At 47.5% G+C, this 14678-nt stretch overlaps 1 protein-coding gene across 5 annotated transcripts in view; it reads left to right on the top strand.

Annotated features, from left to right (window-relative positions):
- Positions 1–14678, top strand: part of NRP2 (neuropilin 2) — a 119931-nt gene that overhangs the window by 64665 nt on the left and 40588 nt on the right. For all 5 annotated transcript variants that reach the window (XM_088828124.1, XM_055397546.2, XM_055397549.2 and 2 more), the window contains exons 11-12: positions 3799–3915; positions 6832–6972. In XM_088828124.1, coding sequence (XP_088684250.1) covers positions 3799–3915; positions 6832–6972 — 258 coding nt within the window. The remainder of the gene's footprint in view (positions 1–3798; positions 3916–6831; positions 6973–14678) is intronic.

The raw sequence follows: 14678 nt of genomic DNA, 5'->3' as shown, positions 1-14678 counted from the left end.
TTTCGAAGCTACATCTGTAAAAGGCATTTATTTGCTCAGGAGGGACCCTGTTGTGGGGGAGCTTCTGGGAACCCGCCTTCTTCCCCTTGTGCGGCAGAAGCCTGGCTGAGTCCCGCCTCCACCCAGCAGCGGCCCCGGAGCATCTCCAGAGTCTCCTGAACAGGATGAGGCCCACTGATCACGGCCACCCTCCCTGTTCCCTGAGAAGCACCCCATCCATCCTTCCGAGTAGGGCCTCCCTACTCTGCAGGCCCCCGCCCTCCTCCCGGGCAGACCTGGCACGGATCTCAGCTAAGCCAGAGTCGAGCTCGCGCGCTGCCTGCCAGACGGAGCTGGCGCGCCGAGCCAGAGACAGCAGGGGCTGCAGGCAGGACCTGGGCCCCAGGTATCTCCATTTTCCTGTCTGTACGGTACCTGTCAGCAGCTCGCCCAGCAGGGGAAGGTGAAGGATTAATAAGGGCATGTCGGAGAAGTGCTTTTGGCTCCTGGGGAGAAAAACGCTGCCTGCGTGCTGTTACCGTGGTGCCCAGGAGGTGTCCCGTTGAGGCGCGCCGGCTGGGAATCCGGCTGAATTAGCCTTTCTCACCTTCAGATGGAAGGCAGCCCCAGTGAATGCATTATAGTGGGAAGACACTTTACTCCCCGTCACGAAGGAGTGAGGCCAGGTTCCCTGCAGCCTGCTGAGTGTGCCTCACCTGTCCTCTTGTGGCTGCTGAAAATGGCCCTCTGGCAGTGACCCAAGCTGGCTGCTTCTGACCAGCATCAGAGCGTTAGAGGTGCAGAGGACCCGAGGGCTGCAAGGCCAGTGACTTTCAAGCGTTTCTGACCATCATCTGCAATTTACAGTAAATTTGTATCACAACCCCCTTGACTTACAAGCATGAGCACACACACACACAAGCACACACTACCACGTGTGTGCATGGAATATGGAATATCATTAACCTAGTCTGGACTCTAGGGACAGATTGCCAAGTTCAAGTCTGGCCTCTGCCGATCTCGGTTATCTTAGCTGAAGAACAGGGGTGACCATAGTATATCTACACCCCTCACCGTTGTCATGAGGATTCAATAAAATAACAAAATACTTAGCCTACTGCCTGGCCCCTGATAAATGTATTATAAGTAAATATGATTGAAACAAAAGTTCCCGAAGCAGTGCTAACACATGAGTACACTCTGAAATATAATAGTCCCTTTTTTTTTCAGAGTCCCTATTTTAAAATGCTAGTCCTAACCCACGAAATTGATCCACAACCTGTTAACAGGGTGACATATAGCTTGAAAAAGATCACCAATCTGGGAGGGGGAAACTGAGTCCCAGGGAGAGGAGTCACTTGCTAGAGGCCACTCAGCTAGCTGAGAGCTGACTCATACTTCACTTCTGGGCCCGGTACCCCTGTGCCACACCTCTCCCAGGCTGGCCCTGCTTTATGACCGACTGAACAACCGCTAATGGCTTTTTCCTCTTACTGCCCCTCCCAAGCTATCCCAGATGACACTGGAGATGGTCAGCAACAGGTTTCTCATTTCAAAGTCCTCCTGGCCATTCTTTGGAAGATCAGAGTAGGACCTCGACACCCTCCACCCAGCCTCCTTCCCTTTGAAGTCTCTGACATCTGGTTTCAATTGCCGGGGAGCATAACGTGGTGGGCAGTTACCTCTGAGTGTCCAGTACAAACACAGTGGACACGGAGGCCAGCTGTCATCCCCTCACTTTCATTCACACGTCCAGCCCTCTCACTGCCTTGCCTGCCCCCTTGCCACTGGATTTAACATTTTACATCTCTGCCAAAAGCTCACCCACTCTGACATTTCCTGGAATCGCTCTCCCAGGCCTTGTGGCTTTCTGCTTTTCACATTTCCATTCATTTCTGCGATTCACCTTTGTTCCCTTCTTTCTTCCTATCCCAAAAGGATAACAGGGAATAGAATGGGCTGGGTTGAATTGCTGCAGCTTAATAATTTGACAGGGCTATTTCACCTGTTCGTTTGTTTGTGTTTCCAATGATTACTTCTTGCCTTGCTGCCCATAGTTGCTTTACAATGGTATTGGAGATTCTGTGACACGGTGACAAATTTGAACTTACAAATTAGGACACTTTGAGGTTGTTTGCTATTTACTGTGCGTGAGAGGCAGACATGGCAAAAGGAAGTATGAAAGGTTATGCTCGTAGTATTTAATAGCAGAAAGATGGGAAGTCGACCATGAAAAAGCTATTCAGCGTGGTTAGTGATTTCCTTCAGCTCCCGGCTTTATTGAATGGTATCCTAAAGGGTGATGACAAAGATGCCTAATTACATACAACAGCACAAAAAAACACATATAGAAATAGTAGGAGCCGTGCACAGGCTTTCTGGGGAGTCTTATGGGAGGCCAGCCCTGGGATGAAGACCCCACCTCACAATACGCAGACTTAGACATCAGTTTCCAGCATTCCTTGGGGCCCCACCTAGCACCTGACTCATGCTTTCATTCACTTCACGAATGGTTGCCGAATGAATGACTGGCAGCAACAAATAAACAAGTGAACGGACGGCTGAATGAATCACCTAGAGCCCAGGGCAGAGCTGACTGCCTGCAGCCAGCTTTGGTTGCCTGCTGCTCAGGTTTTGAATCAGTTACCAACATTGACAAGTCTGGAGATTTTCCCTGTTTTTTTTTTTTTTTTGCTTCATGTGTGGGAAGAGACATCCTTTTGCAAGATCTGGCCACCTCCCTACTTGGGGCCATCCTGGTGGTGGCCTCCTTTACAGCAGGCAGGTGGAGTTCCTCTAACACTTCTCCTGCAGCCCTTTACCCTCCCTGCCCCCCAGTGGGCCATCCCCGATTACAAAGGTGGTTTGTATCCTAGAAGCATTTGTACTTATCACACCCTGACCTAAAGGCACAGCCCTAAATGCTTTCCACTGAGTGAGTCTGAGTCCCTTTGAGCCCTGTTCTTTTCCATTCAGTTTTGTGCAAACAGGAACAGTGTCTGGGGTCCCACCTCCCAGTGGCTTGGCTGTGACTTCAACCCTTGTGCTTCTGATGATCCTGTAACAGATGGGCTCCCAGGTCGGGTTAGCTTTGATTCATAAAAGCACTGTCTGACTCAGAGAAGGTAGAGATGAGAAGGCCTGTTCCGTGTGCCAGCTGGGCCGAGCCAGGGGCACTCCAGTGTGCAGACGTGTCTTCCACAGGACGGAGCTCACTGTGTGAACCCAGACTTTTTTTCAAACCATTTTTGATTTGTGTGGTTCACTACATGTGTCACCCATACTTGTGTCTTTAAGTGATCTTTTTTTTTTTTTTTTGACATTTCTGGTCATGCCACATGGCATGTGGGATCTTCCCCGACCAGGAATTGAACTCACATTTCCTGCACTGGAAGCGTGGAGTCTTAACCACTGGACCACTAGGTCCAGTGTCTTAAACAGAACACCCAGGACATGGTTGAGACCCGCCTGGGGTCAGTGTCACCCACATTCATTATAGCCTGGCACTTCAGACTCTCTGCAGTGGAGTAAACAGGTAGGTTTGCGTTCATCCCTCCCCCCAGGGAGGGATTTCTACAGCTAGGGACCATTCTCCTTAACACAGGTTATGGTTTTAACTTCACCATAGCACACAGAAATGACTTCATGGGTGTGTGTGTGTGTGTGTGTGTGTGTGTGTCCATCTTGGCTTTCCTTTCTCCTTCCATCTTGAAAGGCCCACCGTTGGAGGAGAGACTTAATATTTGGCATCTTCCTCCTGCTGGGTGTGACACAGGCTGCTGCCTGAAGGATTCACTCCCGTACTTTGCCTCTCTGCAGACTCAAAGCCCACAGTTGAGACACTGGGACCCACCGTGAAGAGCGAAGAGACCACCACCCCATATCCCATTGACGAGGAGGCCACGGACTGTGGGGAGAACTGCAGCTTTGAGGATGGTGAGGATGGGGTGGTGGTTTATTTCATCTGGGGTGGCATGGGTGCCAGCCAGTCACAGTGGAGGCTGGTCCACGGCTGGGGCCAGGAACTGGGGGTCCCTTGCTCCGAGGTCAGGAAGGTGTGGCACTTAGGGACTTGGGGCAGTGGCTATTTATAACCTCTCTAGAAGGATTCAGATATTGGAAAAACCAGTACACTGGTCATCGGCTGAGATAAGGGTCCATCCAAGGAAAACTCCATTGAGAAGTCTCCTTTCCGAGCCCTCACTTCCTATCTTTAGAATCCACAACCGTGATGGCTGGGTCCACAGCACAGTCAAAGGGAGATCTGTCTGTCAGCTGAGTGACTTGGTCAGTGGAACACAATAGTTGGCTTAACTCAGCAGTTAACCATGACTTATCTGCATTTCCCTGTGTCTTCACCATTACTAGTTGAGAAAGCATTATAGTTATGACTCTAAGAGTGGGCACTGCATTCTCCACAAGGCGAGTGAGGTCAGTGACAAAGGCAGAAGTATGAAAAGGCACCTCAGTTGTCCCTCAACACTCAGGGCCTCTTAATTTCCGATCGACCTCATCACATGGGAAATCTATATCATTTTCATTTTCTCTCCTAAGCATATCCAACTCAGATTTTAAAAAACAATAATTGGCAGAGCCCAAGAAGGACATCACATTTTAAATCTTCCTGCTGAGGCCATAGCATATGAGGACATTCCTAACAAACCACAAATTTTGGAACACCTGGCATTTTTTACTAGGATTAAATGCTTGACAGCCTCAATTTACAGTAAATTGCTGATCATTATTAATTGTTGATTAAACCAAATGAGGGAAGATTGGTGAAGAGGCTGGGGAAGTGATGGAGACGTAAAAACCTAGCACCCAGTAGTGGGTAGATGGATGGTAAAGTCTGTGAAACCCACGCCCTTAACCACTTGACAGTACTAGGAACTGTGCTGATGGGGTAGACGGCTCCCAAAAATGGCTACAAAGAAGAATGGGAGGAGAGCCAAAAATAAATGCTGAAGTTGTATGACTGCAAAATGATAATTTAATGCATATGCTTTTAGGAATGCGCTTTTGTATATTGTGTGGGCGGGTTGGAGGTGGGGGACACTCTTGGTCAGGGATAGTTGAATTCAGAATTCTGACATTTTAATGAACTTGTTTTTGTTTTATGAAGAGGAGAAGGAGACTTGGAGAATCTTCCAAGACATGTTTGAAAGAGTTTGAGAGCCAAAAGGGGAATGCATTCATTTACTGTGTGGTGTTGGATTAGCAGAGTTAGCTTGGTGGAGGGCAAAAGGAGGGTTTTTATCTAAATGCCAATCCAAAGGAAAATTTAAGAGTTCTGTTGCAAATCAGAAGTTAATATAATTTTCCCGTTTATAGTGTGGTTTGTCTCATTTGGGGTTTCTGTAGTGGTTCCTCCCTTCTCTCTCTCTTTTTTTTTTTTAGCAAAAGATCTCTTTGTGGAATTGGGTTCCTGAGATACAGTATGCATATAAACATTCGAGAGGAATTATGCTATATTGAATTACTCCATATTTTTGAATGGAAAAATAGAAATTTAGAAGTTGTCGGGAGAAGGGGATGGTGAGGGCGAAGGGCTGACTTTTCCAAGCCACAGGTTGATGCTGCAGTAATAGATTCCATGTGTTTGTTCTCATGCTGACTTTGGCCATGGATGGGCAAATATTAAATATTCTTTCTTGGGAAGGGGAAAAGACGAGCAGGACCCAGCGGCAGTCTGCCGTGTGCCCCCAGGCCAGCAGGGCCCTCCCCTCAGAGGTGAGCCCTCTTCGCCCCCAGGGTGGGAGCAGCTTGTTGCCGTCAGTCTGTTGTTCCCTGTCGACTTCCTAACCTGCATTCTAGGTCTTCCCCACGGAAATTCCTCTCTGGGAAGCCTGAGAAGGGAAGTGAAAAGGCCAAAGACCCCACTTCCTCCCTGCTCCCAGCATTGAGCAGCGTTTTTCCGCTGTCTCCGCAGCCAAGAGTCCTAATTTGGGTTCCCATTTCCTCTCTCCCCACCCCGCCACCCCCACTTCATCACATGTTTGGCACCAGCTCAGACTGGATTTTTAGAGCTAAGTGGAACCTCAAAAGAAACTCTTGGGTTCAGTCTATTCACTTAGAGGTGAACAGCCCTGCAGATGGAGACAAGCCATTGTGTGGCCTCTTCTTAGATTTCCATTCTCTGCTGCCCCTGGAATCCTGGCCTTGGAGCACTCCGAGCCATGTGAAATTATTCTTCCTCCTGATTGGCGCTGAGCTGGGTGGCAGGCTGGTCTGTCCCTACCCCCCTTGTTTTTGCCCTTAACATGCCAAGTTGCCCTCCTGGCAGCACCTCCCCCTGAGGACTCTGAACTGACTGGTCCTCTGAAACAAGAGACCTGGCACAGGGAGGTGAAGGGGAGCAAACAAGCCCTCCTTGTTTCCGAGGTCACTTTCTCCTCCCTAGCCAGCACCTCCTGCATTTCGAATTCCAGCCTCTGCAGATGCCAACAGGCTGCCCATCACTGCTGACAGCCAGGTTGGCAGGATCCCGCCTTCCACTGAGGCACTGGGGAGACATTCTTCTCCGGCATTTAGGGAACAGCGATTTTCACATTTGTCTGCTCTCCAAGGTGGACAGAAGAGGCTGATTAGAGCCTGCAGCCATTTGGTGGCCTCATTTATAATTGCTGACTATGGGAACCACTGGCAGACTTGGCTTTCATGCCTGGGAAGGATGAGACCAAAGGCTGACCCGAAAGCCAACCATCGCCAAGATGGGTTCAGTGAATAAGCAAAGGGAGCCATTGCTTTCTCTGCTCTCCCCTTAGGCCCTGCCAGCGGTTTAAATAGCACCACTGTGGCTGTTCTCCCGACCCATTTCATTTGCCTTGTTTTTGGGTTTTGTTTTCCTTTCAGACAAAGATTTGCAGCTCCCTTCAGGATTCAATTGCAACTTTGATTTCCCGGAGGAGCCCTGTGGTTGGATGTACGATCACGCCAAGTGGCTCAGGGGCACCTGGGCCAGCAGTTCCAGCCCCGACGACCGGACGTTTCCAGGTAAGCCAGCCATGAGTGATGAGCTGAGAGAGGACTTCCCTGGTGGCTTAGTGGTAAAGAATCCACCTGCAGTGAAGAAGACACAGATTGGATTCCCGGGTTGGGAAGATCCACTGGAGGGGAGGGCATGGCAACTCACTCCAGTATTCTTGCCTAGAGAACCCCATGGACAGAAGAGCCTGGTGGGCTATAGTCCATGGGGTGGCAAAGAGTGTGACACGACTGAAGCGACTTAACACACACGCAGGACCAGCCTGCACCATGTTTTCCAGCTCTAGATTCCCTGACGAGCTTCCTAATAACTTCCCACCATGGAGCAGTCCTCTGCTCTTTGCCCACAAACCACCGAGTCTTTGCTGACAACATCACCCCACGGAATAGCTAGCTGGTTGGCGGTTCCTGGCCGTCTCCTGTGATTACAGTGCAGCCTGGAGGCTGGGAGGGAGTGAGAGAGGCTAAGGTAAAAGAAGAGAGAAAGAGCAGCCGGGAGTTCTAGGAGAGGGCCGAGCCAATGTCCCTTTGTTCCCACAGTCTGCGCTAGCCACCACAAGCACAGAGCCTCTGGGCAGCTCCAAGCTGCGTATGGTTCCTAAAATGGCTCTTTGGGAAACTCCTGGCGCAAACTCTTTGACTGCTACTTCTGGGAAGGTATCATCACTTCTGTCGAAAACCAAGTCAAGGGCGTGAACCACTTGGCCTCTCAAAGAGCATCGCCGCCAGTCCTTGGAATATTAGGAAGCCACCCACTTGGTCTCAAAGCCTCTCCTGACACTGCTGACAGAGTTGTTGTTGTTCAGTTGCTAAGTTGTGTCTGACTCTTTGCAACTCCATGCATTGCAGCACTCCAGGCTCCTTATCCTCCACTGTCTCCCGGAGTTTGCTCAAATTTATGCCCATTGAGTTGGCGATGCGCTCTAACCATCTCATCCTCTGCCACTCCATTCTCCTTTTGCCTTCAATCTTTCCCAGCATCAGGGTCTTTTCCAGTGAGTCGGCTTTTTGAATCAGGTGGCCAAAGTATAGAGAGGGGTTGTCTTTACCCTTCTAAGCAGGTAGAAACAAGAGTTATCCACACTCTGGCAGGCTTTTATAGCAGTGTTCCAGTAAGGTTTAAGCACCAGGATTCTTTTTTTCTAAATCTGCTTTGTAATGCTTGCCACTCTCTGGTGTAAATCCTCCCACTGTGGTTGAACGCAAGCTACCAACATGACATCATCAGAGGCAGAGTGGAGAAGTAAGTAACACAGCCTTAGTTTTTTCCATCACGCAGATACAATAGATATAAATAACTTAGGAATCATGTGTACTGGTAAGATGTATTAAAATGATTAGGAAGTATTGCACTTTGAGAATTTCTTTCCTTTTGTTTTTTAATATCCTTAATTTTTGGGTAACTTTATATAGTTCCATTGGTAATAATGCTTGTGTTTCAACAGCTGGCTTACAAAATTCCAGAAAATTCCACAGTCAGCTCTCTCAAGCCAGTACATAGTAGACGTTGCTCCAGCACATCACGAGTTAGCTTTCAATGCTCCTGGACCTAGGCCGCCAAAAGAGTTTGAGAGGAAAGAGGTTAATTCTAGAAATTAGTAGATCATACGTTGCCTGCCTAGAGCAGGAAAGGGGGAAAGGCGTCCCCTTGTGCAGAGTCTCCCAGAGTGACTCTGCTGCCCCCCACCCCCAGGCCTGGCTGTGTCCCCCCTCCCCAGGGGTGGCAGTGGAACAGATGCTGGGAGAGCACCACCGCCTTCTGACTCGGCCTGCACTTGCTTTCCCGGAGGGTCACAGCGTCTGCTCCGGAGAAAAACATTTTCATATTTCAAGTGTTTATCTCTTCAGCATTTGAGTGCTCAGAGAGATTAATATCTGAAGATCACCACCGCCCTGGGCAACGGGGGAGAACACTTACCCTCGTCCCAGCCTTAATCACCCTCCCCACCTCGTTCACTGCAATAATGTTTAATTAATATAATGAGCCTCCTGCACGTTGGAAAAAAATACTTATTTTTATAACCCAGCCTGGATTTTTCATTTCATTTCCTCTCCTTTGAGACTTGGCCCAATTAATTGGTTGTTTTTCCCAACCCCCACTTTTTATACAAACGTAAAGGAGATTTGCAGGGTGTGTGTCTGTGTGTATGCACATTTATAGGTGTGTGTGCATTGTGTGTGTATGTTTGTGCATGTGTTTCTTTCTCAAGTTTTTTGTGGCTGTGTCTGTACGTGCATATGTTATGTTTTTATGTGTCGATTTTGTGTGTTTGTAAATATGGATATGCATGTGTTTGGTTTGTGTGCATGTACAAATGTGTGCGTACGTGTGTGTGTCTGTATGTTTGTGTTTGAATGTGTTTGTGGTTTATATGCATGTGTGTGTGTGTGGTGTGTATATAAGGGGGCAGCTTGGCAAAGGCGCTTTGCATGAAGGGGAAATTTACCAAATCTTAATCAGCATCCATCCTCAGATTCTTTCTAACAATTCCACTTCCTCCCTTGCACTCTTCTGAGCAGATTTTCTCTAGGAAGCCCTGAGGTCAGCCCAGTCTAGGCTGACCTGGAGGTCCAGGTTCCAAGGCCACTAATTTGCAAGTGACACTTTGGGAAGAGCTTAAGTTACTCTGTTTGAAAAGGTTCCTCTCTGCCCACTCCTCGCCCTGCCCTGGCCCTCACCTGATGCCCCATCGGTCGACTCTAGTTACTGGCTGGGGATCCTCATCCTTGCCCTCATTCCGCTTGATTCATTACACCCTGCGGTTTGGGAGGGCTTTTCAGAGCAATCTCGAAGAGCGGGCAGAAGTCCAACCTTGGCTGGCTAGATAGGGACAGAAAGAAAATTAGGGCCATGAGGAACTGCTAGATCTAATGTTGTTTCTCCCTTAAGAAACTGAGAAAGAAAATAACAATTTTCCTCTTCCAGAGGAATCCCTGAGGTTTGCAAAAGCGGCCCTTAGATGCTGCCTCCAGAAAAATCGAATCATAATATTGTCTTCAGAGCCCGTCTGTCCATTCCCCGAAGATTTAAAGAATCATTTGCTGTATTTCCCACTATCCTTCTCCTTACAAAACATGACGCTGGATTCTAAGCAGGAGAGGATAGAAAGCCCTTTCTGTTCAGGGTGGTCCTTTTTTCTTTTTCTTCTTCTATTTCTTCAAAAAAAAAACTGGGGCCCCGAGGGGAGCAGTTGGGAGAAAGGAAACAGCTGTACTTGGTTAGGGGCAGGGCAAATGCTGACGGGTTCAAAATCACGGGACCTTCTCAGTCAAGCCTGAAAGCCACTGTGTCACCCACACTTCACCCCTCCACAAAGAGGAGACCGCACCACTCTTTAAGTGTGCCGTGTGTTTTATCTCCTTGTTAGATAGGTAAACAAAAGTAATTACAGTTAAGAAAGGAGGTGTCTCCATCAAGTGCAGAGGGAGAAGGCAGGAAAGAAAAAAGGAAATAGCCATGTTGAAATATCATAACAGGCTATTTGATTAGAACTGTCTGTGGAAACGACTTACATTCCTTAGATGTTTTCTGATTTCGTTCTTTTCTCTTGTTTTGTTTTCTTCTTTTCCTTTTAAGTAAGCAATTAAGTTCAGTTTTTCTGGCTAGTGGAAAGAGTTGCTTAAAGCTGACAAGACACCCTCTGGTTTTATTCCACTGTTTTTGTTTTTCAAGATAGTCTTTCAAGATACTCAGAATTTCTTTTTTTAGCTCTTTGCTTGTGACTTAGAAGCCTGGAGTATGTTCATAGTAGCCCCTGGGGACACTGTTGCGAATGCCTGGAGTGGGTTTGCTGTGTCCTCCTCCAGGGGATCTTCCCGACCCAGGGATTGAACCCACATCTCTTTTGTCTCCTGCATTGGCTCAGTGGGTTCTTTACCACTAGTGCCACCTGGGAAGCCCGCTCTGAGAAGGCACTTTGCCTTTGCCCTGTAACTGCAATGACACTGGAAATGTCTCCCCTAGTGGGAGCCACTGTATCTCCTGCAGACATTCTCAGGTGCGCTGATCAGAAACAGAATTTAGGTGCAATTTTGAAGATGATCAGATTCAGCTCAGCAAGGCACAAGGCAGAGACTCCTCAGCAAGGAACAAGGCAAAGAGATGCTGTGGTGAACCTGTGTGTCTAGACCTGCCCTGCTTCATATGGTAGCCACTAGCCACCTATGGCTAATTTAATTTTAATCAGAATTAAATACAGATAAAACTTCAGGTCCTCCATCATACCAGCCACATTTTAAGGGCTCGGTACCCACTCTGTGTGGGGTGGTGCAGATGGGGAACACGCCAGTCATCACAGGATGCTGTCGTGGTCAGCGCTGTTCAAGCACCTTTTGACATGAACATGAGAGTAACTTCCAGGGTCCTTGCTGCTGCTGCTGCTCCTTGGTTTGGTGTAAATCAAGGGGCAGATAATTAGGGGGATGTGTCTTCTCTTTGATCCCTTCATGGGAGTGTTCAGTGCCTGGTACTTTTGTCACTGTGTCATTCTGAGTGAGTAACACAGTAAAGTCAGCAAGTAAACAGTATCGGAACTATCCCATTCAATCAAAAAGAGTAAATACTAAGTAATAGCAATTATAGTAACAAAAATTGTTTTATTATTATTATCTTCAGGAATGAGACAAGGCTAAATACACAGGGTGCTATGCCAGGTCAGCCTCAGCATCTTCAAGTGTGTGGTCACCCTACATATGTGTTCTTTGATATGTTTGTTGACCTGATGAAGTATGACTTCAATATTACTTCATTTCAGTAACTTTAAGTTGTGGAAGTAATATAAAGAAAACAGTCAAAAGCTATTGGGACTAGTTTGCCTTTCTAAAAGGACAGAGCTCTGGCAACCTAGTATGTGCATATTTATTAGATTGAGAGACCAGAACCTTTACTCTGGATTCAAAAACAAGTGAGAGTCGGTCAAGAATACCATGTTCTGAAATACTCAGATTTTACGAATGGTGGCTATTCCATCAGATGTAGCGCTGTTGTAATGCACATCGGGCTGCTGAATAAACTCCAGGAGCATGGAGGGCCAGGACTGTGATTCACTGTGGGACATGCACAAAGAGGATTAAGTGTAGCTGGGGATGGTCAGTAGATGGTCACAAAGGAATCAGTGAAAGAGATGAGTCACTTGCTTACAATGGGCTTGATTTTGGGTGGTGAGCTAGCAGTGACTCTTTGAATTAAAAAGCAACTCTCTGAACTCAAAAAGACCTTCCTCATAGGTGGGGCTGATGGCAACAAACAGTCCAGACACGGAATTGCCATTAGCTCGAATTACCTTCAGAAAGCAGTTACTGTGACTTGGCTGGGGCACAGCCACTACAGATATGGAGACAGGAACTTCTCAGACCAGGCTAGATTAAAATTAAAGAGCAGGAGCAGCTGGGCTAAAAGAAAGCCATATTTAAGGAATCACATCAACTGGAAAATGAAAGCATAGTGACCCTTCTTCATGGAAAGTAGGGAGGAAAATATCTCTGGCTCTGTAGAAAACACAGCAGTAGACAGGAGAAACTATTTTTCCTTATCTTCTGCAAGTCATGACTGGTTGAGTGTAGATTGACAGTGAAGGGGCAGTGTGATAAAGAATGTCTCGATTGCAAGCCTTCATAAAAGCTGCCATAGCAAAAAAAAAAAAAATAGCTCCAGATAGACTTCTGCAAAACCCAAGCCTGAGACCTCAAATGTCCACAAACTGGTCAGTTGTAAACCTTGAGAACATTCTGTGGAGTTCATCCAAAGTCAATGTTTCCCTTAACCAGTTGTTAATTTGAGGACCTTAGCAGACATCGGCTGACCTTGAGAGACCAGCTGAGGGGCTGACTCACGTTTTAAGCATGACCTATAGGAAGAGACTCCATCTCCTGCAGCACTAAATAGTCTTTCAGATGGCTGTTCTAGCAGGAGGGCAAGATGCTAGCCAGGAGATGTGTGTGTTGGACAGATGGTGTGTTTGGCTTTGCGATAGCCAGGAGAATAGACTGGTGATTTATTTCAGGGTTTGGTAAGGTGTCGGCGCCATTGATTCTGTTGCAGTTGGGCCAGGAACATTCACGTGATCACCCAGCACTTATGCAGCTGAAGCCAGATGTGGTTGTAAATCGCCAGGTGAAATGTCAAGAGACCCTTCCTAAAGACAGCAGCAGGTTAAGATGCCTGAGCGACCTTGTCCTCCGCACTTCCTCTCTGCCCTTTTGAACTCCTCTCATTCATTCCCTTGTGCTTGTTTTCCCTGTGTCATGGGCAACAACAGATGTTTTGAGTCAAGGACCCAGCAGAATGCTTCCCAAGTATGTCAGGTCCAAGAGGAGAGGGATTGTATCTCTGGGACATTTTCGTTTCATTCTCTTTCTGCAGCTAAATGTATTTCCTCTACATTCTTTTCTTGTTGGAAACCATCCATTGGCGACATCACTGCCATCAAACTACAAAAAAAAAAGAAGAAGAAGAAGACCACCTCTAGCAGGCAGACCTGGTTCTTAACCAGTCAGTTGTCATGTTTTGGGACCTCTTAACCATCCAAAGGGCTTTTCCCCTAAAGTCCAAGCAAATCAGTAAAGTAGCCCACCCATGCAAGGCCAACCCTTTGCTCTATCAAGTCATCAATAGTCACTGTCTGCTAAAACTTCCTCTGTGTCTGACAGTGGTGGGCCATAAAGTAGAATGTTCCAGAAGAGCAAACTCCATTGACACTTCATGTGCTTCACTCACAGCAGAGACAGGGATGTCGGGACTTAAAGGAGCTGAAGCACTGAACTGAGCAAAGTACCCATCTAATCAGGCCAGGGTTATATTTCCTGAGGAAGCAAAGACCAGGGTCTTAATTCTTCAGGACTGAACTTGTTTCTTAGTCAGAGGACAGAAATTGGCTGTACTTCATGGGGGAATAGAAAGATGACATGTGTCTAAATGACAGTGGGAAAACTTAAAACTGAATTTAAGACGTTTCTGACAGTTAGGGCTGTGCGCCCCGCCCCCTCGGAAAAAAAAAAAAAAACAACACCACATTGCCAGCATGGCCTTTGAAAACTCCTGCCTTGGAGAATTTAAAGCAAAGGTGGACAGCTGTGCTGGGGATGTTTTCAGTGTAGTTCCTCTGAACAGCAGGGCTGGCCCCTTCTAAATGGTCTTTTGGGGCCCCACTCTCATTCCAGAATCATGTATTCTTTTGTCTACTGTGCTGCTGCTGCTGCTGCTGCTGCTAAGGCGCTTCAGTCGTGTCCGACTCTGTGCAGCCCCATAGACGGCAGCCCACCAGGCTCCCCTGTCCCTGGGATTCTCCTGGCAAGAACACTGGAGTGGGTTGCCATTTCCTTCTCCAATGCATGAAAGTGAAAAGTGAAAGTGAAGTCGCTCACTTGTGTCTGACTCTTAGTGACACCATGGACTTCAGCCCACCAGGCTCCTCCGTCCATGGGATTTTCCAGGCAAGAGTACTAGAGTGGGGTGCCATTGCCTTCTTAGTTGTCTACTGTAGATTGACCCGAAAGACATGTGGTCAACAATGCCTAGTGTATACAGCATGGGGCTGGCCCATTTCTGGGGTTAGGACGTATCTGGGAACCATCTTATTCCAGAGAACATTTTTACTGTCCTTGAGCCAAACCTTACTTCCTTTGAGTCTCTGAATGGTCTTCCCAGGTTACTGGGGCTCTTTGGACCCCTTTTCTTTCTAAAAGAAACAAAAAAGCCAGCAAAGCTGAAGTTCCAA

The sequence above is a fragment of the Moschus berezovskii genome, chromosome 2, assembly GCF_049115385.1.
Source record: "Moschus berezovskii isolate FMDL1 chromosome 2, NW_MosBer_1.0, whole genome shotgun sequence".
Taxonomy (NCBI): domain Eukaryota; kingdom Metazoa; phylum Chordata; class Mammalia; order Artiodactyla; family Moschidae; genus Moschus; species Moschus berezovskii.
The sequence above is the reverse complement of the archived record's forward strand: the minus strand, read 5'-3'. Positions and strand labels throughout refer to the sequence as shown.